Here is a 27,253-nt window from a genome sequence, read left to right as displayed (position 1 = left end):
TTGCTCTGGATAAGAGCGTCTGCAACCCAATCTCACTTTTTGACGGCATAATTTGACGTTTGACTGCAGCCTCGCAATTAGACCTTGGCGCAAGTTGGACGAACGTCAAGACTGGAAATTAGTTTGTGAGATCCTGTTGCATACAGTATTTAATCCATCCATATATTACTGTGATTTGTTGTTCATTATAATATCTTTGTGTTTTCATTAATTCCAGAATTGTTTTAGCTTAATTCATTAATCAGTTACCTCATTAAAAGTCCATCTTTTTATGGAAATGCAACAAAAAAAATGGATTCCTTTTGCAAGTCTACAATTAATTGTGTTATTTATCTACAGTATGAGATTGATCTCATGAATCAGCCTGATGCAAATGCTTAGGAATGCTTTAAATTAGCAAACAAGCCAACTGGCCACTAGCCCAAGAGTCCAATACCTCCTCCCCAGAAAACACTGTAGCCTAGGCTACTCTTTCACTGTGCTCCTTTGTGTAGGACCATACTGAGACAAATTATGTTTAATAATGTCTGTGAATGTAGAATCACGGAACACAAATTCCGACCATGAAAGCTGCACACTGCCTGACAGAGGCACTTTAGAATTGTCAGCCATTTTATTGAGTTAATATGAACCAACAGGTAAAGACAACAACTAATAGAGGCATCGAAGTGCAGAACTTGTCAATCTGTACCGTCACAGACCAGTGTGACCATTTAACTATGCAAATAATACTATTAACATTTAATCTGCATTCACAAAACATACCAAACCATTTAAACCATCACATCTAATTGAATTCCTCAAAAGAATTGTTCATTCCGTTACTGCTGGTTAAAACAAATGAAATAAAGAGACCATATCGTGAGGTAATTCTGCATTTACATTTTCAGAAAACAAAGAGGAAAGATCCTTGCTGGATACATTATGTAATTATTCTTCAGATTTTTGTGGCACGCATTTTGTCCTAAAGTGAACATAGAGGAAACTAACCAAAGGGGGTTTATTCTGAAATGATGATACTTTTGTGTAGAACAATAAACTGATCTAGGCTAGCACCTAACTGTTTTGGAAAGCAAAAAGTACAAAGAGCAGTCAAAAAGAGATTTTCAGCACAGAAACACATAAGGGGGATAGAAATAGAAATCAGAAGTGATTGCGTATAATGCACTTCATAAATCAAGTTTCTGTATATTTTTCATTTGAAATATATATTTAGTGAAAAAAAGCCATAAAAATGAGTGCTATGCCACATTTTGTAGAAAAAAAATGTGTAGCAAAAGACAATACAGATTAAAAACCACCCTTTAGAAATTGATTGAAACATCAACCATTATGAAATCACATCAATATTGTGGCTTAATAATAATCTACTGTAAATTCCAATGAGAGTGTTTAACCCGCCAGAGAAATGGACCTACAGTAACATGTGCTCTGTGTGAAGTGGTGGTTACTGGTTACAAACCATTGTAGTCCTGTGCAAGAGGATGGGAGCAGGGTCAAGAGTTGAAAGTTCCTGGTATAACAGCGATGGTAAAGGTGTGATTGCTGATTCGTCATCCTGAGGGCTGGAGGAGACCAGTAGTAGTCCTGCTGGATCCATAGTGCCAAGCTCCAGAGACTCAGTGTGCATCCTAAATGGCACACTATTCACTATATATCGCACTACTTTTGACCAGGTTCTTGCAAAAACTAGTGCACTACTATGTAGGGAATAGGATGCCTTTTCAGATGTAGATGGGTACAGATCAAATGGCATAGTCCCCCTGTCCTACAGGGCTGAAGGCAGAGCTGCGTAACGTATCTAGGCTGTTGACCAGAATGAGCGTTCCGGTGAGGTGCTTCCAGCGCTTGGTTATGGGATTCTTCATTCGGTCCAGGCCCAGGTGCAGCTCCTGGATCACGTCCCGGTAGCTGTCCCCAATTTGGGCCGCCCAGGTCAGCAGGAAGTCGTAGGCTGGCTTCCACATTGACTGTCAACATAGAATCAATCAATCGACTGTTATAGAACAACCGATCAATCAATCCAAAGTACTCATAAAACCCTTCAAGATCAACAGAGGGGACAGAGAATCATTCCAAATGCTTCTAAGGTCAAGTCTGACTGGCTGATATAAAAGAACATTGCACACAAGAAACTGATAGCAGGGTTAGCATTTTCTCACGTCCATTTTATTACAGGTCTGAGGCAGCCAACACCAGTCAAACCCAGTAAACGTTACAGTATCTAGATGTAATGGGCTGATAATCTCACCTCATTGTCCACCAGGCCGTTCTTGTCCCTGTGCGGAGCATCGTATTGCTCCATCTGCTGCTTGTTCACCCGGGCCAGCTTCTCCGCCAGCTCCCTCCAGCGCGGGGCCACCTCCACGGCCGTGGTCAGCAGGACAAAGTCCATGATCAGCCTGGCCACCAGACCTTGGCAGTCCATCTTCAACAGGGCCTAGAAGAAAGGCCACATAAAGACAACTTGATTTACTAATTCAAGCTTTTTATTCCTCCTGGAGCATAGGTCGTCGACAGAAGACGACATTTCAACAACACACCCCATGGATCAGCAATGACACACCATTGTGTCACATCGTGTTCACCATTAAAGGGGTGTGAAGACATGACTCTCTAGACATAGTGAAAGGAGTGGGGAGGAACAGCATTAGGGGGCCAGGGTATTGTCTTGATACAATACATTTGCGTCTCTAACTACGGCTACACTATCCCTCCCTATTCTTTAACAAAGCCTGCTGTGAAGTCTGAGGATGAATTATAGCATGATTCAGAAGAGCCTCTCTGGGTCTTACCACACAGACACACATATGTGTTGAATGACAATAAAACCAGGAGGCCAGGGAAAATACACTAGTAATCCCCTCCTCTCTACCAGAAACACCACAGACGAACAGGGGATGAAAGAAAGGGAGACTGCAAATCAAGCCTATCAGGATCCCATGAGGAGGTGGGCTGCCATACAGCATGTCTAGGCTACAACCCATGAGGGCTATATAATATCAAAGGAAAATGGAAAGTACAACCCAATAAAAACAATATGTTTTATGTACAGGAACTCATGTTTTGAAGTCAGAGCCAACCAGTTAAGCCCGCCAATAAGAGACGGCATATGTTTCCCCACTATAGCTTACAAAACAGTTAATACATAAACGTTTTTTTTCCACTTCAAAGTCTCTTTGGAGAGTTTGCCTGCAACTTGACAGGATCTGCTGAGGCAGGCACACTATCTATATTTTGCACAGTACTGTATCTAAATAGAAGAGCCAGCATGTGTTTGCTTCGCAGAAAGAGAATGAGGCATGTGGAGCTCATACCACTCAAATCCATATGTTGGTCTGTCATATTGGGAGCTGAGTGACTTCTGCATCCCAAATGGCACCCTATTCCCTATATCGGTGTTTCTCCAGTCCTCCAGTACCCCCAACAGTGTATATTTATGTTGTAGCCCCGGACTCATTTAGGGCTGGAATCAGGTGTGCTTGTCCAGGGTTACAATAACAACGAGTTATGTTGGGGTACTCGAGGCCTCGAGTTGGGAAACACTGCCCTATATAGTCCCATATGGGCCGTGGTCAAAAGGAGGGCACTAAATAGGGAATAGGGTGCTTACCGGGACACACACACTGTCTTCAAAGAATTTCAGTGCTACTCCAGTCACCTTGGCCACCTGGCCTGACTCTGAACAGCACTGTTTTAATGAGCTGGCCTCTGTCCTGCGCTGACTGCTGTATCAGGACTCACATTTCTGTCAAAGTTACTCAAACAGGACTGCAGCATAACGTCCGCCATCACCACCATCTGTCTGGCTACTGGGCCGGCTTCTTTCTCCGTCTGCCAACAATGCCAACTGAGTCAACTGTGAGTGACACAATGGAGTGGCTCAGTTCAGTCACAGACCTAATGCTGTGTCATTCACAACATCTGGCACCGGTCTGGCAGGGCCAAGGAGTCAACATGGTAACGTAGTTACTAGTGTGAGTCCCAAATGGCACCCTATACCATATATCATGGGTATTCAACTCTTACCCTACGAGGTTCAGAGCCTACTGGTTTTCTGTTCTATCTGATAATGAATTGTACACACCTGGTGTCCCAGATCTAAATCAGTTCCTGATTAGAGGGGGATTTTTTTTTTTTAAATGGTGTGGAACTGGCTTCGAGGTCCAGAGTTGAGTTTTAGGGCCCTATATAGTGCACTACTTTTGACCAGACCCCTATGGAGTGACATTTGGAGTGCAACTCTAGTTACCATGTCACAATTATGACATATAGCCTTCAACCAGCAGGAAGATTAGTTGAATCACTGTCTCTTAAAACCTCTTAACTCAACATCTATCCTCTTAATCCTTCAATCACTTCCTGTCATGAAAACCTCAAACCAAATGACATGTCATTTTCCCATACAGTGCTGAGGAGTTGGGTCATGTATTCCATGGCAGCAGATAAACAACGCTTAAATGCTGCTTAAGGTATATCCCATAACATGAGTAAAACCAAAAACATTGTGATAATGTACTATGGTTCATGCAGAACTCTTTCATGAAACCAATAGCTAATAATGTCATATTCCAATATATTTATCTTCAGAGAGGAACTGTATAAAAAGAAATCCAGCTCTTTTGAATGACCTCCTGCACAGTTCAGTGAGTGATCTCGTTTATTTTTCAAACATTCCAGAGTGCAATGGATCCTTATAAAACCTTCCAATTCCAAAAGGTCTCATGCCATTCACGTTTACTTCTCGTTTCAACTCTTAATCTAAACCTATGATAAAACTCCGTAACTAGCTGACATTTTCTGAAGTGTATCCTGTGTGTGTGTGTACATGCCTGCGCACACGCACACTCAGACAGTTTCCCATCCAATCAGAGAATGGCACCTGAATGCCAGTGGTAGGCAGGCTGATGAAAATGAGGAAGCTTTAGGGACATCCTTCGAAAATGTGGGTGCGGAGGCTTACTCCTTCTCTGACTTGATCCACATGTCCACTGGGGGAAAGCCCTGACAGACATGACTGACAGCTCAAATTTACCATGTGCCTCAGAGCTCTCAGAGGCAGTTATCTCTCTAAGCGTCATTCCAAATGAGCCTGTCTGGCTCTTCTCCCTGCATTTAAAAGGCAGGGAAAGGAGCGTATATATACACACACACACACACACACACACACACACACACACACACACACACACACACACACAGGCAAGCACCAAATGCATACACACACACACACACACACACACACACACACAGTGTCCCTGAGACTAACAGCAGGGGAGGGGAGAGAGGAGAGGGAAGAACAAAGTAACAAGGACTCAACCTGCTCATTAAAGTCAACCAGGGACTTTATATGTGAGGAAAAAGTTTCTACATCAGCAGTGTATAAACTTCTCTCTAGTTTGAAATGGGGAAAGTAGACACAGCGGTGACTTTCAGTCATTATATTTAATGGTGTGTACAGTACATAGGATGATGGCAGTAGTGACTAAAATCATTGCCGTGTCTATTTGTCAAAAGTGTCTGTACAAAGTCAGTGTCTTACTACACACACAATTTATGAAAAGTATTTATTGTTTAATTTTGTATTTATTTATGACATTTTTCATGTTTAAAGATTAACTACATTTCATATTGAAAGATGATTTTACATTTTTTTTTTTTTTTTTTAATAAAAATAGCTTCTTAGCAAAGAGCAATTTATCCAGCAAGAATTTTGCTTGGACTGAAATACCTGGATCTTAATATGACACCCTGTGTAAATAAAGGTTAAAATAAGAAATTAGAGGTTGACCGATTTAATTGGAATGGGCGATTTATTTAGGGCCGATTTCAAGTTTTCATAACAATCGGTAATTTTGGACGCCGATTTTGCAAAAAAAATGACACCTTTTTATTTAATCTTTATTTAACTACGCAAGTCCGTTAAGAACACATTCTTATTTTCAATGACGGCCTAGGAACGGTGGGTTAAATGCCTTGTTCAGGGGCAGAACGACAGATTTTTACCTTTTCAGCTCAGGGATTCAATCTTGCAAACTGCTGCTTTAAAAAAGGTGTTATTTTTGTACATTGGGTGAATTGAAATATAAAATGTTTCCATTTAAAATTCCTGTATCACTGACAAGTGATAAAGGCTTGATGGTGTGACGGTGTGTCAGTGTTAACTGCCTTGTTCAGGGGCAGAATGACAGATTTTTACCTTGTCAGCTCAGGGATTCAATCTTGCAACCTTACGGTTAACTAGTCCAACGCTCTAACCACCTGCCTCACGAGGAGCCTGCCTGTTACGCGAATGCAGTAAGAAGCCAAGGTAAGATGCTAGCTAGCATTAAACTTCATCAATCATAATCACTAGTTATAACGACAAATGGTTGATGATGTTACTAGTTTATCTAGCGTGTTCTGCGTTGCATATAATCGATGCAGTGTGCATTCGCGAAAAAGGACTGTCGTTGCTCCAACGTGTACCTAACCATAAACACCAATGCCTTTCTTAAAATCAATACACAGAAGTATATATTTTTAAACCTGCATATTTAGCTAAAAGAAACCCAGGTTAGCAGGCAATATTAACCAGGTGAAATTGTGTCACTTCTCTTGCGTTCATTGCACGCAGAGTCAGGCTATATGCAACAGTTTGGGCCACCTGGCTCATTGCAAACTAATTTGCCAGAATTTTACATAATTATGACATAACATTGAAGGTTGTGCAATGTAACAGGAATATTTAGACTGATGGATGCCACCCGTTAGATAAAACACAGAACGGTTCCGTATTTCACTGAAAGAATAAACGTCTTGTTTTCGAGATGATAGTTTCTGGATTCGACCATATTAATGACCTAACGCTCAAATTTCTGTGTGTTATTATATTATAATTAAGTCTATGATTTGATAGAGCAGTCTGACTGAGTGATGGTAGTTACCAGCAGGCTCATAAGCATTCATTCAAACAGCACTTTCATGCGTTTTGCCAGCAGCTCTGCTGTTTATGACTTCAAGCCTATCAACTCCCGAGATTAGGCTGGTGTAACGATGTGATGTGAAATGGCTAGCTAGTTAGGAGAGGTACGGAAGCTATACTGTTACACTGGCAATACTAAAGTGCCTATAAGAACATCCAATAGTCAAAGGTATATGAAATACAAATGGTATAGAGAGAAATAGTCCTATAATTCCTATAATAACTACAACCTAAAACTTCTTACCTGGGAATATTGAAGACTCATGTTAAAAGGAACCACCATCTTTCATATGTTCTCATGTTCTGAGCAAGGAACTTAAACGTTAGCTTTCCTTACATGGCACATATTGCACTTTTACTTTCTTCTCCAACACTTTGTTTTTGCATTATTTAAACCAAATTGAACATGTTTCATTATTTATTTGAAGCTAAATTGATTTTGATGTATTATATTAAGTTAAAATAAGTATTTATTCACTATTGTTGTAATTGTCATTATTACAAATACATTTAAAAAATCGGCCGACGAATCAGCATCGGCTTTTTTGTCCTCCAATAATCGGTATCGGCGTTGAAAAATCATAATCTGTCGACCTCTAAAGAAATAAAGAATCTGCAGGTGTCTCTCTCGGTCTTTCTGGTTGGCCATTGGGAACAATCTCAGTGATGAGCAGTGGGATGGCATTTAAATTGTCTGCTACCTGAGCAACACCATCCATCACTTTGAGAATTCTTAGTGGGTGTCAGTTTGCGTTGGTCTCTCCCCCCCCCCCCCCCCCCCCCCGGCCTGCTATCTCGCCTGACCAATGTCTCCTTTCCTCTCCTCACATTTCAACTGACGACACCTGTCAGACCATGCTAGCGACTCAGAAAAAAAGGGAAGGCAGGGTGTTAAAGCCCATACATAGAGCACAGCGTTGTGTAGGCTAGACAGAGCTATGCATGTGGTGGTCACACTTGTGAATTAACGTTTTGTGAGGAATTTGAATCATAGGCCACTTAACTTGAAGTGCTAATCTCGGTTATCTTTTATTTAGCGACTTTTATATAATAATCAGCTACACTATATATACCAAACTATGTGTACACCCCTTCATATTTGTGAATTCGGCTATTTCAGCCACACCCGTTGCTGACGGGTTTATAAAATCGAGCACACAGCCATGCAATCTCCATACACACACATTGTCAGTAGAATGGCCCGTACTGAATAGCTCAGTGACTTTCAATGTGGCCCCGTCATAGGATGTCACTTTTCCAATAAGTCAGTTTGTCAAATTTCTGCCCTGCTGGAGCTTTCCACGTTGGCTGTAGGTGCTGTTATTGTGAAGTGGATACGTTTACAAGCAACAACGGCTCAGCCGCAAAGAGGTAGGCCACACAAGCTCACAGAATGGGACCTCAGAGTCCTGAAGCGTACAGTGCGTAAAAATCATGTCCTCGGTTAAAACACTCACTACCACGTTCCAAACAGCCTCTGGAAGAACGTCAGCACAAGAGCTGTTCATCGGGAGCTTCATGAAATGTGTTTCCTGGGCCGAGCAGCTGCACACAGCCTAAGATCACCAGTGGTGTAAAGCTCGCCACCATGCTTCACCATCTGGCAGTCCAACGGGCAAATCTGGGTTTGGCGGATGCCAGGAGAACACTACCTGCCCGAGTGCATAGTGCCAACTGTAAAGTTTGGTGGAGGAGGAATAATGCTCTGGGGCTGTTTTTCATGGTTCAGGCTAGGCCATTTAGTTCAATTGAAAGGAAATCTTAACGCCACAGCATGCAATGACATTCTAGATGATTCTGTGCTTCCAACTTTGGCAACAGTTTGGGGAAGCCCCTTTCCTTTTTCAGCATGACAATGCCCTTGTGCTCAAAGCGAAGTCCACATAAATGGTTTGTTGAGATCAGTGTGGAAGAACTTCACTGGCCTGCACAGAGCCCTGACCTCCTTCCCATCGAACACCTTTGGGATGAATTGGAACGTTGACTGCGAGCCAGGCCTAATCGCCCAACATCAGTGCCCGACCTCAATAATGTTCTTGTGGCTAAATGGAAACAAGTCCCCACAGTAATGTTCCAACTAGAGGTCGACCGATTATGATTTTTCAACTCCGATACCGATTATTGGAGGACAAAAAAAAGTCTATACCGATTAATCGGCCGTTTTTTTTTTTTTGAATTTATTTGTAATAATGACAATTACAACAATACTGAATGAACACTTATTTTAACTTAATATAATACATCAATAAAATCAATTTAGCTTCAAATAAATAATAAAACATGTTCAATTTGGTTTAAATAATCAGCGTTGGAGAAGAAAGTAAAAGTGCAATATGTGCCATGTAAGAAAGCTAACGTTTAAGTTCCTTGCTCAGAACATGAGAACATATGAAAGCTGGTAGTTCCTTTTAACATGAGTCTTCAATATTCCCAGGTAAAAAGTTTTAGGTTGTAGTTATTATAGGACTATTTCCCTCTATACCATTTGCATTTCATATACCTTTGGATGTTCTTACAGGCACTTTAGTATTGCCAGTGTAACAGTATAGCTTCCGTACCTCTCATCGCTCCTACCTGGGCTCGAACCAGGAACACAACGACAACAGCCACCCTCGAAGCAGCATTACCTATGCAGAGCAAGGGGAACAACTACTCCAAGTCTCAGGGCGACTAACTAGCTAGCCATTTCACATCACATCGTTACACCAGCCTCATCTCGGGAGTTGATAGGCTTGAAGTCATAAACAGCAGCACTGCTGGCAAAACGCACGGAAGTGCTGTTTGAATGAATGCTTATGAGCCTGCTGGTGCTGCTACCATCGCTCAGTCAGACTGCTCTATCAAATCATAGACTTAATTATAATATAATAACACACACAGAAATACTAGCCTTAGGTCATTAATATGGTCAAATCCGGAAACAATTATCTCGAAAACAAGACTTTTCTTTCAGTGAAATACGGAACCGTTCCGTATTTTATCTAACGGGTGGCATCCATCAGTCTAAATATTCCTGTTACATTGCACAACCTTCAATGTTATGTCATAATTACGTAAAATTCTGGGAAATTAGTTCGCAATGAGCCAGGCGGCCCAAACTGTTGCATATACCCTGACTCTGCGTGCAATGAACGCAAGAGAAGTGACACAATTTCACCTGGTTAATATTGCCTGCTAACCTGGATTTCCTTTAGCTAAATATGCAGGTTTAAGAAAGGCATTGGTATTTATGGTTAGGTACACGTTGGAGCAACGACAGTCCTTTTTCGCGAATGCGCACTGCATCAATTACATGCAACGCAGGACACGCTAGATAAACTAGTAATATCATCAACCATATGTAGTTATAACTAGTGATTATGATTGATTAGGTTTAATGCTAGCTAGCAACTTACCTTGGCTTCTTACTTCATTCGCGTAACAGGCGGGCTCCTCGTGAGGCAGGTGGTTAGAGCATTGGACTAGTTAACCGTAAGGTTGCAAGATTGAATCCCTGAGCTGACAAGGTAAAAATCTGTCATTCTGCCCCTGAACAAGGCAGTTAACCCTAGGCCGTCATTGAAAATAAGAATGTGTTCTTAAATGACTTGCCTAGTTAAATAAAGATTAAATAAAGGTGTAATAAAAAAAATTACATCGGCAAAATCGGCGTCCAAAATTACCGATTTCCGATTGTTATGAAAACTAGAAATCGGCCCTAATTAATCGGCCATTCCAATTAATCGGTCGACCTCTAGTTCCAACATCAGGTGGAAAGCCTTCCCAGAAGAGTGGAGGCTGTTATAGCAGCAAAGGGGGCTACTCCATATTAATACCCATGATTTTGGAATGAGATGTTTGACGAGCAGATGTCCACATACTTTTGGTCATGTAGTGTATTTTTGGTTTGTGTTAATTCAGACACGCATATGACCTAACCATGGTTATGTTCTGTCTAACAATGCCTACTACCTGAGCTTTAAAGCTTCTTAGTTTAGGTTTTGCACAAACTTTTTGATTAAAAGTTTTAGTCCAGATAATTAATTAATACTGTGTGAGATTAAGGTCACCAAAAGGGCAAATTACTAAATTTGAGGAAAAGCTACAGAACCACAGAACAACAGAAAGACCACAGAACTCTCACCATAGACTCTCACTATAATGACATAAAGTGCTGCAATATTGTCACACCTTTATACAACCATCCCCCCCACACAAACCTTTATACAAACATCTCCCCCCACACAAACCTTTATACAACCATCTCCCCCCACACAAACCTTTAAACAACCATCTCCCCCCACACAAACCTTTATACAACCATCTCCCCCCACACAAACCTTTATACAACCACCTCCCACCACACAAACCTATATACAGATCCCATATCTTAACTTGTGCCAGTTTCGCACCGCAGATAAATAATCTTGTAGCAACAGGAAATGTGAATTGTTATGTGGAATATAGTTAATGGAAAAAATGCAGAACGGTTGATACATTTTTTCGGTTTAGGGCAAATCAAGGAAATGACTAGCTTTTTAAAACCTTGAATACATTACTTCTTGCTGTGCGGGAAAATTCCTGCAACAACCGGAGAATCAACGTAAGACGCAGCATATTATGTAGACTGCAGCGCAGCAATATCAATGGTCCTCAAGATCCTGCTCGAATGTGCCAGTATGGAACAACAGTTGTGTCACTGATGTTTATATCTGGTGTTTCTTGGCCTGATCAGGATCGGCAACAACACTCTCTGTTTCTACTGTGGCTTGCAGGCTATCAAGACTGGCTGGAATCAAAAGATAAGAAAGACATGGATCTATTTCAGGCACTGCCTCCAGGACACCATTAGCAGAGTTGCCAACAGCCAGGTGCCTCTAGGTTTCAGGGATCCAGCTCATTCAATCATTCAACTTCCTCTTCCACTGAAAACCGGATGTGGGAACTCCACTCAGGTGTTTTCTTTTATGCCCGCTATGTTAGGTTACTCCCAGGCTAGGGGCACAGTAAACCGATCTGTGTGTCCACCATAAATAGTGTGTGTGTGTGAGGGGTAGTATGAGGGCTTTGGGCATGGATCATTGTTATCAGAGACCAATCCATCCTCATCCCTTTGTCTACTGTATGTACAGTAGCCAGCAGTGGCAATATTTGCACAAACCTAAAGCCTAACATCAGCTTATCATGCCTGTTGGCAGAAAAAAATGTTTGCTTGTTTGAATTCTAGCCTGCCTTTGATCGAAATACCATTGTTGGCATAAACAACAGTTATATTTCATACCAAAATAAACTGATATATGCTAGCTCTGACTGATAAGAGGCTTGCATAAGCAAGCATTGTGAAAAAGACGTCAACCTCACTTTCCCAGACAGATCCAATTTCTCCACAGATCCAAAATTCAAACAACTGTTGCCTGTTTGTGACTGTTGCAATGCGGGGTATAGTTACATTACCAAGCACTTCTGTCTAAAACTTGAAAAGGGTGACTGGAGAGGAAGTGGGAGGAATGTTGAGTCAACACTTTTGGTCACAACAGCAACCCTGCCTGCTTTGAGGAGAATCTCTCAGAATATTGTCGTCTCTGTTTGTGTCTCAGTCTCAGGAGTTGCACTGAAGGAGGTGATGTAGCTGTGTTTTTGTGCATTGTAAGTCACAGCACACTTATTCTCCCAACAAGTAGGCCTACTCCTAAGGCACATGTGACTGAATAACCTGAGTACAGTAAAATATCAGCCCCCCCCCCCCCATCTCACAGTACATCACAGGCCATTGCCTCCATACCATGTCAACATCTGCTGCTGATGGAAAATAGGGAATAAACACAGAAGCGCTACCCATTTCCAGAGAAAGTGGAATTTCCTATTTCTTTACCTTTTTGATATGGTTTCTGTATTGAACCATACATTTGAATAGCTTCTACAGCCTAAGAGGTACAACGTGCATGACGAGCGGTTTCCAAACACACATACACACGCATCAGAGAGAGAAAGAGACAAACACACAAACACACACACGCACACACACAAACGTACTGTCATGAGTTCCTTCTGGAAGGTCTTTCTCTCCTTGATGTCCATGTTAGTGCAGTCCTCCTTGAGCTTCTCCAGAACCGAGGCAACCTTCTCAGGCTCGTTGTCCAGTTCAGTCCGACAGAAACAAGACAAAGGTAAGTTCCCATATCCCAGTGCGTCTGCAAAGGTCTTCCAGTTCCCTATATTTTCCATGAGTACTGTCCTCACAGAGGCGTAGATGTATGTGAGAAATTTGCAAGGCTTCAAAATCTGCTCCACTAGCATGGTTGTTGTGAGGTCCGGACCACAGAAATAAATAGGCTTGACTTTCCCCAAAACCAGAACGTTTTTCGCGTGAACAAGACCGGTCTTTCCCTGATAATATCCAATATACCACTCTTTGGTCCACAGTTGTCCTCGTAGTTTGATTTTCTCCTCGCTCAGCAAGGCGATCACATCTCCCTTCTTGTATTCCAACAGGTATGTGCTCTTGTTTTGCCTGATCACAGATTTGAGCAACTTGCCAAACTTCAGGTTGGTGATGCAGCGCTCCTGAAACTGTGGATATTTGGCAGTGATGGCCAGAGGTGACAGAAGAATCTTACCCACCACCTCTTTCTTCTTCAGGAACCGCCTGTGGCCAGTGTTCTGCGCTCCACTCTTCGGAGGCGGTTGCGGTGTTTGGACGCAGAACTGAGCCAGGATACAATCCAGGCCGTCTTTGACCTGGACCTGCAAGGTGAAGTCTGATATGTCCTCAGGGTTGTTGGATGTGATCATGTAAATGAGTCGGCTAACCTTCCCCAGTTTGACCTGGAAGGCCCGAATCATCCTGGTTTGCTCATTAGCCTTAATCATATAGTTAGACATGTTGGAGTATAGGCCAACCTGAAGGTCCTGGGGCCTACCCAGGACAAACTGATGCTTCCCCCACAGCGTGAGCGCCACTGGAGGGGAGGAGTGGGCCTGCTTCCCCACCTCACTCACCAGTAGGGTATTAGGGGCACAGTCATGCCCAAATAGGGCCACGACTGTCTTAAATGAAGGATGGATGTGCTTGGGCCCATAGACACCCAGGGTGACTTTCTTCAACACATTGTCCCATACAGTTGTATTAAGGTTGAGGTGCTGGGCCTGCACCACTACCACCACGTACATACATGGCTCCAAGTTATCCAACTGGACTTGTACTGTGTCCTTGTATAGGTAAGCATGTGGGATGATTATATAGGGTCCCTCCTTGCAGTCACTCCGGACGCAGAGCACCTCAGCTACCTGACCACTGTCTTTCTTCACCGTCACGGACACGGTCATCTCCAGAGTGATGAAGGACTTGGTCTCCATGTTGGACACTTTGATTTCCACCACTGGGCTGACTGTGGAGCAGTGGTCATTGTTCAGCTCCAGTGGAGGGTCCAGTAAGGCCTTCATTGAGATCTGCTGGGTGTCTCCAGGATCCACGTGTCCTTCAGGGACATGGACGCTGATCTGGGTTTCTGGGAGCTGAACGGCCCCTCCACGACTGTCTAGTTTACAGACAATGTTGGTCTCCACCGGCTGAGTCTGTCCCCAACCAGGGCTCTGCCCCAGAGAGTCCAGATCATGGCAAGATCTGGCCAGCTTCCGATGGTTTAGCCACGCAGTCCTGAAGTCCTCCCTGCTCTGAAACTGCTCTGGCGAGGGAGCCTTGAGGCAGGCGAAGAACCCGGAAGAAGGCAAGGGGGGGTTGGATTGTGTCTGTAGGATGGACAACTCCGATAAACTGTACGATCGCTTGCTCCTGAAGAATGGGTTATCCCTTCGCAGTGTCTGTAAAACCTGTAAGTCCTGGTTGGGGCTGGTGGCTGACATCATGTCAAATATGTTGCAGCTACTGAAGCCATTGATCATGGTGGTCCTGGAGGTAGAGTTAGGTCCCGAAGGGGAGACTGGGGAGGCCAGGGAGTCAAAGACTAACAGGTCCGTGGACCTTCCCCTCTCATTACAGTTCTGGTCCAGAGAACCATGTAGATGACCACTGTTGATGAAGGGGTTGGTGGAGGAGGTATGGAGGGAGAAGGGATTGCTGTTAAAATAAGGCGAATAAGGAGTGGTCTTAACGGACACCCCTGTCCACTCCCCTAGGAGATCCAATTCCTTAGCCCCTTCCTCTGTACACTCCCCTAGATTGTCTATCATGCCACTATCACTGAGTGATGAGTTCCTACAGTTGATGGGCTGTACGTATGCTGAGGGGATGTAGCCCATCTCTGTGTTGTTGTGGGCATACCACCACTCTCCACCCGACGTGTCCATCACATAAAGCCGGTCACCTTTGGAAAACTTTAAAGTGGTAAAGCTAGATGGGCAGTAGTCCTTGATGGCGACTACTTCATGAGCAGTTACAAAGGAAGCTGAATTGTCCAGCCGTAAGGCACTGGAAGAAGGCACTGCATGAAAAGAAAAGGAAGAGCAGAAATTCATATAAACATCCTCAATTCATCCTCAATTTGCATTCAAATCAATATATATTTAAATGGCTGAATAACTGTCTGGTACATTAATCAGTATTGAATCCTCACCTTTGACATCTGTGAGGCTAGCCTCAGAGAGCCCTTCGTTGAGATCAATGAGCGTGCCCTCCGATTTGCAGCGAGGGAGAACATGGTTACTGTTGGTCACTCTGATGATCCGGTGGGCCGCCATTTTGGTGCGAATTGCCCGAGTTGCAGTCGCACTACTACTCTTCCATTTCTCCAATTATGATATTCAGTCTTTGGCAGCTCTCCATTGTATCTAGACTAAAGGAAACAAAAATGAGATTATCTTCATTAGCTGTGATTGAGCCATTCCTGTAAGAGCCATAAATGATTCAATCATCACAATGTACAACATGGTTTGATTCAGTAGGAAGTGGGGACAGTCTTGGCTAGGGACAAAAAATGAATAGATTCTAGCAGATGCCAAATAATATCCTGTGAAGAGAATAAACATTTTGAGCAGTGCACCCCGCCATGGGACAGTTTAACTGGGCACACACTGGTTGAGTCAACATGATTTCAAAGTCATTTCAATGAAATTACATTGAACTAATGTGGAATAGACGTTGAATTGACGTCTGTGCCCAGTCGGTCTTCTGCTATCTTAACACCTTTCCAATTACTTTACAGTCATAGGTGTCCTCAATATGCCTGCACTTGCTAATTCTGTGTTCTGTATCTCAGTGCGCAGTTGTAGATGATAATTGCAAATTTTCCATCTCATTCTGAGAAGGCAATAAAGCCTCAGGGAGGGACAGTGAATCACTTGGGGTATAGACATACAGGAAATCATGGGACATTCCCTTCTTAAACCCTCTCAGATGTACAATGTTCAGTAAAAATGTAAGCGCAGACTAGATAGGTCAGATAGGTTTCTTCCTTGACATAGCTATTGTCTTGACAATAATTTGGACATGACTTAGTGTAATTTGACTTTATATCACATGTAACATTTCAAATGTATGCAATGTGTATAGAGCAAGCAAATATCGCAGTACCATGTGCCATGTCACACAGCTTCCCCTATTTACAACAAACTAGCTCAAAGACCTCTCTCGTGATTTCACATTTAGCCAATCCATAATTCAAAACACACTGTCAGTTGAGCTCAGGACGGGAGCACTTTCATATGAGTGAGACCATATTCTTAATTCCAGCATTTTCTCTCGCACAGGAAGCAGGAGGGGTAGCGTGCTACACTACACCTCATTGCAGTGAACCTTACAGCCCTGGCCTAAAAGCTAAAAGGTTTTGTTCAGAGACACTAAAGTCCCCAGAGATGTCAGGGAGAGATTTCACTCCCACTCTCAATCCACGAGGAAAATATGTGGCTCAATGTAACCTGTTTGTTTCTCCTTCCCCTTGCCAGGGAGCTAGCTAGGCTCGGGGGACAGTGACAGTCTATGGATGTGAGGATCAATAAAGCTCGACTGACAAAAAAAAGACTGTCATCCACTTTGATGCAACACCCGGGTCAGATTGCTCGTCGATGTTCTGCACCAAGATAAATAGCAGACGCTGGCTGTGAGATCCTTTCTGAGATGAATCCACAGATACCACAGCCAGACATGATGAATTGGAACCAGAAGCCACTTGTCACTTGTCACTGAGTCTCTGCAGATGCTTTCCATAGTTCACTGGAAAGTTTCACATCTTTATTTCAATCTTATTTCAATGTTCGTAAGATCGAGATCTCTCGAGATGCTTTCACAATCTTCAATTCAGTTCATGGCTGTGCAGCATTATCTTTCCCCACCAAGCTGACTACGTTGTCAAAAGTAAGGCTGTTAATCACAATCCAAAATGCAATCAAATATCATCATTATTTATGAGACACACCGAGTTCTCCCGTCAATACATTCTGAAAGGCCTCATTTCCATCAATACATTTTGAAGGTCTTCATCTAATCTAGCCGACAAAGCGGGAAGGGGGTATATTGTTTCAGCAAACCGTTCCGTAAACACACGCGAGGGAGCAGGGACTTTAACACACTTTAATTAAATCCACAGCAGTGTTCTCTAATCCCTGACCGACTTGCTACTTTAATTACCTTTTTTGAGTATTTTCTCAAAGATTGTCTGTCCCCCATTTTTATAGCAATATCATTAAGCATATGACTACAACTTTGGCTCCTAGAAATATTTGTGGTCATTATAGGAATGAGAAGCCTGTCAAAAAGACAGTCTATGTAAAAACAACCAGGCCTTCTCAATAACAGTTACAGTACACACAATTTCAAATGATGTGTAACAACTGTTTATAACTCATCTATAAACAAACATTAATGGTTTCTAAACTATTTATAACCTCTTTTAGCATTTTGTAAGTATACCTTCACCTTAATGATTCATGCCAATGTCATTATTCTGTCCTGCTTCACTGACAAGCTAATTACTTTGTCAAAAGTAAGGCTGTTAATCACTATACAAAAAGTAATAAATTATCCGAATTATTTACGAGACTCTTAGACGATGTGAATGATAAGTCTGTAGGTTCCTTTAATTTGAGACCACAGAAAGCTAATTGTTGAAGTAAATCAGAATTGGGTTTAGTTCCTAACAGAGGGATATGAATATACTGCAGTAAAACAGTAAGGACTTATACTTCATTCACCATTAGACCTTAGTCAGCATAGACCTACTATTCTAATGTTAAAACCAACAGTACTATGTTCTTGCTATCCACCCCGAGACTTTGGTGTAGAGAAGTTCTCTGCACAAGAAGACATGGGTATGGTAGTCAACCGCTAAATAATTTGCATTCATTAGCATTAGTTCATTAATTAATTTTCTCCCTGGAAACAACTAATAAGAGAACTATAGGAGTCTGATATTGAAGTCATGCCTTAGGCGAGGGAAGGATAAATGAGCTCTTTAAGAAAGCAGCCTTCCAGGAAGCTCAAACACCGATTATTAAATGTCTTTCCAACACAGTGACACAACATCATAATTAACTAAAGTTGTTTCACAGCTGTGTGTGAGAGAGAGAGAGAGATCAAGCGTGAGAGAGCAAAACAGCGAGAGAATGAGCAAGAGAGCAAGAGAGAGCAAAACAGCGAGAGAATGAGCGAGAGAGCAAAACAGCGAGAGAATGAGCAAGAGAGAGCAAAACAGCGAGAGAATGAGCAAGAGAGAGCAAAACAGCGAGAGAATGAGCGAGAGAGCAAAACAGCGAGAGAATGAGCGAGAGAGCAAAACAGCGAGAGAATGAGCAAGAGAGCAAAACAGCGAAAGAATGAGCAAGAGAGAGCAAAACAGCGAGAGAATGAGCGAGAGAGCAAAACAGCGAGAGAATGAGCAAGAGAGAGCAAAACAGCGAGAGAATGAGCAAGAGAGAGCAAAACAGTGAGAGAATGAGCAAGAGAGAGCAAAACAGCGAGAGAATGAGCAAGAGAGAGAAAAACAGCGAGAGAATGAGCAAGAGAGAGCAAAACAGCGAGAGAATGAGCAAGAGAGAGAGAAACAGCGAGAGAATGAGCAAGAGAGAGCAAAACAGCGAGAGCATGAGCAAGAGAGAGCAAAACAGCGAGAGAATGAGCAAGAGAGAGCAAAACAGCGAGATAATGAGCAAGAGAGAGCAAAACAGCGAGAGCATGAGCAAGAGAGCAAGAGAGAGCAAAACAGCGAGAGAATGAGCAAGAGAGAGCAAAACAGCGAGAGAATGAGCAAGAGAGCAAGAGAATGAGCAAGAGAGCAAGAGAATGAGCAAGAGAGCAAGAGAACGAGCAAGAGAGCTAGAGAATGAGCAAGAGAACAAGAGAACGAGCAAGAGAGCTAGAGAACGAGCAAGAGAGCTAGAGAACGAGCAAGAGAGCAAGAGAACGAGCAAGAGAGCAAGAGAACGAGCAAGAGAGCAAGAGAACGAGCAAGAGAGAGAGGACAAGCAAGGGAGCAAGAGCAAAAGAGCAAGAGAGAGATGAGCAAGAGAGCAAGAGAACGAGCAAGAGAGAGAGGACAAGCAAGGGAGCAAGAGCAAAAGAGCAAGAGAGAGATGAGCAAGAGAGCAAGAGAACGAGCAAGAGAGCAAGAGAACGAGCAAGAGAACAAGCAAGAAAGAGAGAGAGAACGAGCAAGAGAGAGCGAGGGGAAGAGCGAGAGCAAGAGCGAGCGAGAGCGAGAGAGCGAGAGCGAGAGAACGAGCGAGAGAACGAGCGAGAGAACGAGCGAGAGAACGAGCGAGAGAACGAGCGAGAGAACAAGCGAGAGAACGAGCAACAGAGCGAGAGAGAGCGAGAGAACGAGAGAGCGAGAGCACGAGCAACAGAGCACGAGCAACCGAGCGAGAGCACGAGCGAGAGCACGAGCAACCGAGCGAGAGCACGAGCAACCGAGCGAGAGAACGAGAATGAGAAAGAGAGAATGAGCAAGAGAGAGCAAAACAGCGAGAGAATGAGCAAGAGAGAGCAAAACAGCGAGATAATGAGCAAGAGAGAGCAAAACAGCGAGAGCATGAGCAAGAGAGCAAGAGAGAGCAAAACAGCGAGAGAATGAGCAAGAGAGAGCAAAACAGCGAGAGAATGAGCAAGAGAGCAAGAGAATGAGCAAGAGAGCTAGAGAATGAGCAAGAGAGCTAGAGAATGAGCAAGAGAATGAGCAAGAGAGCTAGAGAATGAGCAAGAGAGCAAGAGAATGAGCAAGAGAGCAAGAGAATGAGCAAGAGAGCAAGAGAATGAGCAAGAGAGCAAGAGAACGAGCAAGAGAGCTAGAGAATGAGCAAGAGAACAAGAGAACGAGCAAGAGAGCTAGAGAACGAGCAAGAGAGCTAGAGAACGAGCAAGAGAGCAAGAGAACGAGCAAGAGAGCAAGAGAACGAGCAAGAGAGCAAGAGAACGAGCAAGAGAGAGAGGACAAGCAAGGGAGCAAGAGCAAAAGAGCAAGAGAGAGATGAGCAAGAGAGCAAGAGAACGAGCAAGAGAGCAAGAGAACGAGCAAGAGAACAAGCAAGAAAGAGAGAGAGAACGAGCAAGAGAGAGCGAGGGGAAGAGCGAGAGCGAGCGAGAGCGAGAGAGCGAGAGCGAGAGAACGAGCGAGAGAGCGAGCGAGAGAACGAGCGAGAGAACGAGCGAGAGAACGAGCAACAGAGCGAGAGAGAGCGAGAGAACGAGAGAGCGAGAGCACGAGCAACAGAGCACGAGCAACCGAGCGAGAGCACGAGCGAGAGCACGAGCAACCGAGCGAGAGCACGAGCAACCGAGCGAGAGAACGAGAATGAGAAAGAGAGAATGAGCAAGAGAGCAAGAGCAAAAGAGAGATGAGCAAGAGAGCGAGAGAGAGCGAGAGGAAGAGCAAAAGAGCGAGAGAACGAGCAAGAGAGAGCGAGAGAGAGCGAGAGAATGAGCGAGAGAGAGAGGACAAGCAAGGGAGCAAGAGCAAAAGAGCAAGAGAGAGATGAGCAAGAGAGCAAGAGAACGAGCAAGAGAGCAAGAGAACGAGCAAGAGAGAGAGGACAAGCAAGGGAGCAAGAGCAAAAGAGCAAGAGAGAGATGAGCAAGAGAGCAAGAGAACGAGCAAGAGAACAAGCAAGAAAGAGAGAGAGAACGAGCAAGAGAGAGCGAGGGGAAGAGCGAGAGCAAGAGCGAGCGAGAGAGCGAGAGAACGAGCGAGAGAGCGAGAGAACGAGCGAGAGAGCGAGAGAACGAGCGAGAGAACGAGCGAGAGAACGAGCGAGAGAACGAGCAACAGAGCGAGAGAGAGCGAGAGAACGAGAGAGCGAGAGCACGAGCAACAGAGCACGAGCAACCGAGCGAGAGCACGAGCGAGAGCACGAGCAACCGAGCGAGAGCACGAGCAACCGAGCGAGAGAACGAGAATGAGAAAGAGAGAATGAGCAAGAGAGCAAGAGCAAAAGAGAGATGAGCAAGAGAGCGAGAGGACGAGCAAGAGAGAGAGCGAGAGGAAGAGCAAAAGAGCGAGAGAACGAGCAAGAGAGAGCGAGAGAGAGCGAGAGAATGAGCGAGAGAACGAGCAAGAGCAAAAGAATGAGCAAGAGAGCGAGAGAATGAGAACGAGCAAGAGAGAGCAAAAGAACGAGCAACAGAGCGAGAGAACGACCAACAGAGCGAGACAGCGAGAGAATGAGTGAGCAAGAGAGAACGAGCAAGAGACAGCAAGAGAACGAGCAATAGAGAGCGAGCGAGCGAGAGAATGAGCAAGTGTGAGAGCAAGAGAGAGCGAGAGAAAGAGCAAAACAGCTAGAGAATGAGCAAGAGAGTGAGAGAACGAGCAAGAGTGCGAGAGAGCGAGAGAATGAGCAAGAAAATTAGCTCTAGAAAGAGCAAGAGAGAGCGAGAGAACGAGCAAGAGAGCAAGAGAGAGCGAGAGAATGAGCAAGAGAGCAAGCAAAAGAGCGAGAGAACGAGAAACAGACCAAGAGAACGAGTAAGAGAGCGAGAGAATGAGCAAGAGAGTGCGGGCGAGAGTGAGAGAATGAGCAAGAGAGAGAGAATGATCAAGAGAGCGAGAAAGAGCAAGAGAACGAGCAAAAGAGTGAGAGCGAGAAAGAGCAAGCAAGAGAACGAGCAAGAATGAGAGCGAGAGAGCGAACAAGAGAGCGAGAGGACGAGCAAGAGAGCAAAATAACGAGCAAGAGAGAGCGAGAGAGTGAGCAAGAAAGCAAGAGAGAGTGAGCAAGAAAGCAAGAGAGAGCGAGAGAATGAGCAAGAGAGTGAGAGAAAGCAAGAGAACGAGCAAGAGAATGAGTTCGAGAGAGCTAGAGAGCGAGAGAATGAGCAAGAGAGCAAGAGAACAAGCAAGAGAGCGAGAGAACGAGCAAGAGAGAGCGAGAGAGCAAGAGAATGAGCTCAAGAGAGAGCTAGAGAGCGAGAGAATGAGCAAGAGAGCAAGAGAATGAGCAAGAGAGCAAGAGAACGAGAGAATGAGCGAGAGAGCAAGAGAATGAGCAAGAGAGCGAGCAAGAGAGCAAGCAAGAGAGCGAGAAACCGAGCAAGAGAGCGAGAAACCAAGCAAGAGAGCGAGAGAACGAGTAAGAGAGCGAGAGAACGAGCAAGAGTGAGAGAGAGCGAGAGATTGAGCAAGAGAGCAAGAGAATGAGCAAGAGAGAGCTAGAGAGCGAGAGAATGAGCAAGAGAGCAAGAGAACGAGAGAATGAGCGAGAGAGCAAGAGAACAAGCAAGAAAACCGAGAGAACGCGCAAGAGAGCGAGAGAACGAGCAAGAGAGCGAGAATGAGCAAGAGAGCGAGAGCGAGAAAAATCAAGCAAGATAACGAGCAAGAAAGCGAGAGGACGAGCATGAGAGCGAGCAAGAAATAGCAAAAGAACGAGCATGAGAGCGAGCAAGAAAGAGCAAAAGAACGAGCAAGAGAGCGAGAAAACGAGGTGACAAGCAAAAGAGCGAGCGAACGAGCAAGAGAGCGAGAGAACAAGCAAGAGAACGAGCAAGAGAGTGAGAGAGAGCGAGCGAGAGCGAGAGAATGAACAAGAGAGAGAGAATGAGCAAGAGAGCGAGAGCAAGAGAGCGAGAAAAAGCAAGCAAGATAACGAGCAAGAGAGTGAGAGTGAGAGGACGAGCATGAGAGTGAGCAAGAAAGAGCAAGAGAGAGCGAGAAAACGAGGTGACAAGCAAAAGAGCGAGAGAACGAGCAAGAGAGAGTGAGAGAACGAGAGAACAAGCAAGAGAACGAGCAAGAGTGAGAGCAAGAGAGCGAGAGGACGAGCAAGAGAGCGAGCAAGAGAGAGCAAAAGAATGAGCGAGCAAGAGAGCGAGGTAACAAGCAAGAGAGCGAAAGAACGGGCAAGAGAGAGCGAGAGAACGAGCAAGAGAGTGAGAGAACAAGCAAGAGAGCGAGAGAACAAGCAAGAGAGTGAGAGAGAGCGAGCTAGAGAGCAAAGAGAATGAGCTCGAGAAAGAGCGAGTGAATGAGCAAGAGAGCGAGAGAACGAGCAAGAGAGCGAGAGAACGAGCAAGAGAGAGCGAAAAAACGAGCAAGAGAGAACGAGCAAGAGCGCAAGAGAGAACAAGCAAGAGAGCGAGAGAACGAGCAAGACAGAGCGAGAGGGGGAGAGAACGAGCAAGAGAGGGAGAGAATGAGCAAGAGAGAGCGAGAGGGAGAGAGAGCAAGAGAGAGTGTAGCATATGTGTGTGCATCATTATACTGTACTGCACCAGACTAACTAGCAGAGAAGGGAGACAAGCTTCCAAGGAAACTCCAATGAGACAGTAATAGGTAATAGTAATGAATGAATAGCTGTTTGTGCCCCTCCCAAACCTCTCCCTCAATTATATTTTACTCTGTGTACCAAACATTGAAAATCATGTAGATGTTTATTTAGAGGTTATTGTGCTATAGCCTGGTAAATAATAAGTAGTGATGGGGGGAAAATCTATGCAGTTACATATTGGGATATTATTTATATCGTATGGTATTGTTTGGACAATATCGCAATATTATTTTTGCGCTAGTCCTGCACCCACCTGTCCTGCACCCAAAAATATTTAATTCATAGCTGTTCTCCATTTTCTTTTTAAACAGGAAGACCATTTGTTTTCAGCACTTATATTGCCATGACAGTTCAAAACTTGCTTTCTCATGGCTCTCTCTTGTCCCTCCGCAACAGACATATGTTTGGAACATCGAATCGCAATACAATCATAGTATCAAATCACAACACATATAGAATCGCAATACATATCTTGTCGGCACCAAAGTATTCTGTTAATATCATATTGCGAGGTCCCAAGCCTCTCCCTGCCCTAATAATAAAAATATATATTGGTCTTGTTTCACACATATACAAGTGTGTATTATACACATGTGACATTTTATTTTTGCATATCTCAACTCCCCCCTGAGAGTGGGTCAGCCAGGGTCAGCCATTATCAACAGCCCCTGAAACAATTAGGATTAAGCGCGTTGCTCAAGGGGAACATCAACAGATTTTTCACCTTGGGCATTCAAATCAGCTACCTTTCGCTTACCAGCCAAACGCTCTAACCGCTAGGCTACCTGTAGCCTTTAATGGGAAGGCTGGATTGAGGGTATTGAGGACTATGACACTGTTTGCTCTTTATAGCTCTGAGAAGGCAGGAGAAAAAGTGAAGAGGAGAAGAGGAAGATCATTTGAATGTTAAAATCACCTATATTGGGAGGTCAAACTCCCTACCGACTGTTCCAATTTATTTATTTTTACGCGCTAGGATATTTTGTCATACCATGTCCCTGAGAGTAGCAAAACGAGACCTGACCAAGGCCCCTTTCACCCTCTCATTTAGGAATAACCCCAGTTTATGTGTTTTGTTCTGTAAAGTTCTGTCCAGACCAGGGTCATTCTGAGTGAGCAGTTTTAGCCCAATAGAGTTTATATCCTGCTCAAGTGCTCTGATAGTTTCTGTTTACATAAGGGTAAATCAACGAGGGGCTATGAGAAAATAATAACCGACGTGGAAGGGGTTTTGCACGACGCGCTAGGAAGTTGCATTATTTTCCAGAGGACGCTAAAAATGTGTTCATTTGTGGGTACAAATGGATTCAACATCCACTGAAATAGCTAGCAAGTTTACAAGATAGCTATAGTAGTTGTTTTGGTAACCAAACAGATAGACTTGCTAGAAAAACGATATTAAGCTTTTTCTCTCTTATTACTTCTGAAACCAAAACCCTCGTATTCCTCTTTCCGCATTAATTAAGAAGATGAGAAGAGAAGAAAACAGGAAGGAAGAGATGCAGAGAAGAAGAGAGGAGGACAAGACGAGAGGAAATGCTTCTCTGATGGGAAACAGACCAATAACAGGCAGGTCTCCGGTCTCCTACAGCAGAGTACCTCTCAGCTCACATTCCTGCTGTAACTTAGAATCCCCCGAACCCTCTGACTTAAATCATCTCAACCAGGAAATGAAACGGTGTCTGATGTCACACAGCAAGACGGCAGAGCCAAGCTGCACACTGTAGCATTCAACTGCCTTTAAAGAAGTCGTGAGAGTCAAAGGTGCCGTTACTATGTTATTGTGATCATTTATTTTTGCACCCGTCACAGGTTTATCAACAAGAATTTTGAATCGCTTTGATATAATGGGGTGCAAGGTATTTAATTTCATGTAATAATAACTATGCTTGGGAAGGACCGGCATATGACAGTCTGATACATTCATTTGAGTCAAAGGCCCACAATGTTGAGTGACAACAGTAAAGGGTAAGCGTGACGGGCATGTCAAATGTGAGTGAGCGTTGCATGTTCTCCCAACACCTCCTGAGCCTTTGGCTTGAATCCCGAATGGCACCCTATTCCCGATGAAGTGCACAGTCAAAAGTAGTGCACTATATAGGGTGCTATTTGGGATGCATCCCTTGTGAATAAGGTCATCTGATAAGCCTAAAATCCTCTCACTACCCAGGCAGGCAGCTACCCACGTTCCCGTCTCAGTCCCAAGCCCTGATTCACTTCTAATGCAGTCTGGGAGGAAGGCAATAAGGGCCTCCCAAGAACAACAACAATGCTGTTCTGCTGCCACACACAAAACACACTATGAATATGTAATTACCAAAATAATACTGAAGACATGGCCTGGCTTCAAAACCATTTTCTGTCAAACAAATAAGCCCTTTCCTGCAGTCAAATGACCAGTGGCCTCATGGGTGAAATGTTATAAATATCTTTCATAATTTCATAATTAATAAACTTTTTTTTTTTAAACAGCTGGAAATCTAGCATTTTTATGTCAAACGGTTTTGTTATGTTCCAGTCTTCTGTGATGTATATAAAGTGTAATATTGGGATGCAAAATCTAAATTCAATACATTTCAACTCTATATCTGACATGGTACAGGTGTCTTCTTTTTTTAAGCCCATAACCATGTGTGTGAGGTGTACACCTTTGTTTCAAAGTAGATTTGTTTAAGACTACCGACCCTGATTTAGCCCACTGCAGTAAAGGGTTAATGAATGTTATAAGATGGAATATCTCATCATTCATTACTTTCTATTTCTCCTTGAATTGAATGAGTGTTATTTAGGAGCAGGGATTACAGGGAACCCCACATTGTTTCACAGCATGAGCTCTTGTGGTAGGAGGCAACACATGGTCAACGGTGAGGTATGAGGTGTCAGTTAGGACTTTTTGCGATATTCAAACAACAGTTTCATAAAATACTATTCAGCAGTATGGTAAATACTTCTAAATTAATTTCACATGAATACAACCATTTGCACATTATGTAATGGATACGACAAGTAAGGCATGACTTCAGAAAGTATCGGAAACCCAATACGATGACTTGTGTGCTTCATCAATTAATGGGTTATCGGCCTACTGTATATTGGCATCTCGTTTAACGAAACGTAAAATAGTTAAGAAGCTTGACATACCTTACAATGGCTTGTGAACACCTAATCAAAATGTTGAAAACCTAACCAAAATGTTGACCACGTCCCAAAACGTATCCGAAACTTCGGGAACTGGCTTCGGACGTTGCTCTTTTACAGCTCCCTTACAAGAGTGCTCGCTCTGTAAAGTGCTCTGCTCAAACTGGGGCTTGGAGATTGCCGACGTCATCAAGGGGGAGGACACTGGAAACGGAGGCTAAACGAATTAATCAACATCGTATAGTCTCTGAATCTGTAATGATGCTGATTGGAGCTATAAATAAGTTACTATTTAATAGTATGCTCAATGTCATCATTGATCCTAATATCGTTATTGTTGTGTAATTATTTTTTGTGTAACAACTTTATAGTAACTCATTGTTCCTACGAGGCTACAAGAGAGAGAGAGAGACAGACAGTGTGTGGTTTTGGTGGTTGATAATCCCTATTGATTTCAGTGTT

At 43.7% G+C, this 27,253-nt stretch overlaps 1 protein-coding gene across 1 annotated transcript; it reads right to left on the bottom strand.

Annotated features, from left to right (window-relative positions):
- Positions 1–594: 594 nt before the first annotated feature.
- LOC110495920 (SH3 domain-binding protein 4-A) lies at positions 595–26,956 on the bottom strand. Its single transcript, XM_021571443.3, has 5 exons — positions 26,795–26,956; positions 15,517–15,735; positions 12,977–15,384; positions 2,252–2,440; positions 595–1,970 (listed from the first exon to the last, which is right to left on the bottom strand). The coding sequence occupies exons 2-5, from the start codon at positions 15,638–15,640 to the stop codon at positions 1,746–1,748; spliced, it is 2,946 nt and encodes a 981-aa protein (XP_021427118.3). The 5' UTR covers positions 15,641–15,735; positions 26,795–26,956; the 3' UTR covers positions 595–1,745.
- Positions 26,957–27,253: the final 297 nt, after the last annotated feature.

This window comes from Oncorhynchus mykiss, chromosome 18, assembly GCF_057628025.1.
Source record: "Oncorhynchus mykiss isolate SJ-2025 chromosome 18, ASM5762802v1, whole genome shotgun sequence".
In the NCBI taxonomy this organism is placed as follows: domain Eukaryota; kingdom Metazoa; phylum Chordata; class Actinopteri; order Salmoniformes; family Salmonidae; genus Oncorhynchus; species Oncorhynchus mykiss.
This window is presented reverse-complemented; position numbering and strand designations above follow the sequence as displayed.